The 3757-nt window shown below is 38.5% G+C and overlaps 1 protein-coding gene across 1 annotated transcript; it reads right to left on the bottom strand.

Annotated features, from left to right (window-relative positions):
• Positions 1-1026: 1026 nt before the first annotated feature.
• Positions 1027-2582, bottom strand: LOC117075781 (olfactory receptor 10K2). The gene has a single exon (XM_033198464.1). It carries the CDS (start codon positions 1963-1965, stop codon positions 1027-1029), a length of 939 nt encoding a protein of 312 aa, XP_033054355.1. The 5' UTR covers positions 1966-2582.
• Positions 2583-3757: the final 1175 nt, after the last annotated feature.

Here is a 3757-nt window from a genome sequence, read left to right as displayed (position 1 = left end):
TTCTGGGTGATTTTACGTCTTGTCATTAATCCATTCCCCTGTGAATATCTTCAGGGCATGCTGATCAAATTTAGATGTGCGCCACTGCATACAAAATTAGAAATAATCATATTTCATTAATACACTAGAAGCATGGAACTGGATAACTTTTCATAATTTTCTAACTTGAACATTATTTGGATATATCTTACACATCAAACATTGTAATGGCACTTAACAAGTATCTCATTTAACAATTGTGATCTATTTTGGAAAAATGAGGTTCAGAAAACATCTAGAAAAATCCTAGAGATAGAAGCTTCCTGAGTCCCTAGGACAGAGAGTTATGGTTGTGCCACATTTTGCAGGGTTAGTTTTCAGCTTGGCTGAGATTGGGTGACAGTATTTACTAGAGCCTAAAATTTTGAACATACATACACTTTCCTATAATAGCCATCTGTTATTTTTCACTCAACTGAAAAAAAAAAACTTCAATAGGCAGTAATTCATGTAAGTGTGGCAAGCAGTTGTGTTTTTCTAAATTTTATATTTGGAGAGGAAGGGAAATGATCTTTGCTCCTGAACGTAATGATCAATTGCTTGATCATTTGTGTTCTGGAAATTTTTCCCTATGTACCCTATATAACTAGTGCTTTATGGTTTGGAAAGAGAAGAGTCAAGAGACATATATCTATACACACACACACACACACACACACACACACATATATATATATAATTTCTTTTTCTTTGGTGACAGAGTCTCACTCTGTTGCCCAGGCTGGAGTGCAGTGACACAATCTCACTGCAACATTCTGCCTCCCGGGTTCAAACGATTCTCCTACCTCAGCCTCCTGAGTAGCTGAGATTACAAGAGCCCACCACAGCATTTGGTTAATTTGTGTATTTTTAGTAGAGATAGGATTTCATTATGCTGGCCAGGCTGGTCTTGAACTCCTGACCTCAGGTGATCTGCTTGCCTCAGCCTCCTAAAATGCTGGGATTTTAGGCGTGAGAAACCGCACCTGGCCGGAATCAAGATTAATTTTATGACAGGGAAATTGTTCTTCTCACAATTCTACAAAGAGCTGATTTGAACTCTTTATTTCTCAAGCTATAAATCATTGGGTTGAACAATGGAGTTATAATAGTGTAGGATACTGATATTAGAGCATCCTGGCTTGAGGAGTAGTTGGACTGAGGCCTTAAGTAGATAAAGGAGGCACAGCCATAGTGGACAGTGACAATAATGAGGTGAGATGCACAGGTGGAATAAGCTTTGTACCTACTCAATGTGGAAGGAAACTGAAGTATGGCAGAGATGATGTGAACATAGGACACCAAGATCAATAATAAAGGGATAGCCAGGACCAACGTACACAGCATGAAGATGACAATCTGACTAAAGTGGTTATGGTGAGATTCCAGCTTGAGGACAGGAGAGATGTCACAGAAGAAGTGATGTAGTTGATTGGAGGAATAAAAGGGCAGGTGAAATACCAAGGATGTGATGATCTGTGCAACAGTGAAGCCACAGGCACAGGCAGCAGCCACTAGTCCCATACACATCCCATGTCCCATGAGCACTGAGTAGCGCAGTGGGTTACAGATGGCCACATAACGATCATAACCCATGACTGCCAGCAGGAAGGAGTGAGAGCAGCCAAGGAAGAGGAAAGAAAACATTTGGATGGCACAGCCCAGGAAAGAAATGGTCTTCCTCTGGGCCAGCAGGTCAACCAGCATCTTGGGTACAATGACGAAGGTGTAGCAAATCTCAGAGCAGGAGAGGATGGCAAGGAAGAAGTACATGGGGATATGAAGGGCTCTGTCCAGCACGATGGTGGAAATGATGACTGCATTGATGCCCAGAGTGAACAGGTAGAGGAGCAGGAAGATAACAAAAAGCAGCTGCTGCAGCCTGGCCAGGGATGAGAAGCTGAGGAAGATGAACTCTCTCACCACAGTCTCATTGACCCGCTCCATGGAGCATACATCATCAGGAGACAATTTGGGAAAGAAGAGGAGTCAGCACCAAAAGAAATCCCTGAAAATTAGTAGATTCACAGAAAATTGATCATCAGCATTTGTTCTCAGATTTTGAGTTCTAAACTCATCTTTTCTCCTCCCTCTTGTTCTTCCAAGACATGATGTTGCTAAAATCAGGCAAGCATTCATCAAACTTTGAGTCTCCATAGTAATTCTAACACCATAGCTGAAAAGTTCTTGATATTTTTCAGATTCAAACAACCCTTCACTTCCATTCCCATGATGAGGCTGTTACTGAGATTCTCAGTCTCTCACTCTTAGATTTTCTTGCAATATTTGTCTTGTTGGCTTTCTTGTATCCATATTCTCTCTCTCAAAAAAAAAAAAAAAAATCCTGCATTTGCACAGTAAACCATCTGAATATACCATAGTTATCTATAACTCAGTGGTTCTTAATTGTCATTCTCCTTACACATAAACCCCCACTCTTAGTTTTAATCTCTCCCTAACTTAGATGCAAATTCTCCTCAACACTGTTTTCCTTACCTCCTGGTAGGAATTGTCAGTTATACTTTTATTATGCTGGCTCTTGCTTCTGTAGCTTTATCCTGGTGCCAAAATGGAAAAAAAAAATTCTCTTCATTGTATTCATTAATTTCAAGATGGAATATGTCTATACCTTCTCCAATGCCTATATCAGAGTCTTTCCTCCGGCAGAGAGGACCACAGTCTTTCTTCAGGATTCTGTCCATATTCATCACTTCCCTTAACTCCTTTTGAAGTCACATTATGGCTCCTTTCCCAAGGCCACTCTTACAACTCTGCAACACATCTTTCCCCTGATGACAGCCTAATCTTTTAAAATATAAATTGTATTATATTGCTTCACTCTTCAAAAATTTTACTTATGGCTATAGTATGGAGTTCAAACTCTTCACTGTTTCCAAAAGTCTTTCCTTTGGGGAAATAAACTATGTTTCTGTGCTCATTTTCAGACCTTTATGGGATATATCACTATTGCTCAAATATGTTCTGTACTTCCTTGCCTCTATTCCTTGCTCATATCAGTTTTTCACTTTTATTTACAGATATTTTATGGTTCTGCTGAAGCCTCCTTTAAAATCTACCTTTTTGAAAGCCTCCTTGCTACCTCCTGGTGAAAGGAGTTGTTTCTTCCTCAGAACTCACATAAGACATTGATTGCAAAAATTATGTGGTGCTTAGTTAATTTTGAAATACTGTAATGAATTTTCTTATATCTATTTTCTCCACCAGATTTTGTACCTTTGAGGAAAAGATGTGAATTGTATGTATCTTTGCCTGAGTTCTCCTCGGCATCTAGAACCATATTAAGTACTTAACACCTTCTCAATACATAATTGTTATATAAATAAGAGAGTTAACTTGCCACATTATCTATGTTATTCATGGGCAGCACAGACTTCTTAGAATTCACAGAGTAAGAGAATTCTCAGTGTTATTTCATTCTAGGCACAAGGATTGCTCGGTATCAAGAATACCAAGTATGTCTGCACCACATAAAACTAAGTCTGGCCCATTTAAACCTGAAAGAGAAATCTCTGTTTACAATAGAAAACTGGCACTGAGGAGAGCATCTGATCATCAGAATTCTGTGTACCTAGATGATCCTCAATTCCTAGTACATTTGCTGCTCTTTAGAACATATTAGATTTCAAATAAGTGAGAGAAAAATCATAAAGATAACCTTACAATTATCCCATTTTAAAAATATTATTAAAATTACCTTAACTAATATTAATAACAAAAT

Source organism: Trachypithecus francoisi, unplaced genomic scaffold, assembly GCF_009764315.1.
Source record: "Trachypithecus francoisi isolate TF-2019V2 unplaced genomic scaffold, Tfra_2.0 Lachesis_group5, whole genome shotgun sequence".
Taxonomy (NCBI): Eukaryota; Metazoa; Chordata; class Mammalia; order Primates; family Cercopithecidae; genus Trachypithecus; species Trachypithecus francoisi.
This window is presented reverse-complemented; position numbering and strand designations above follow the sequence as displayed.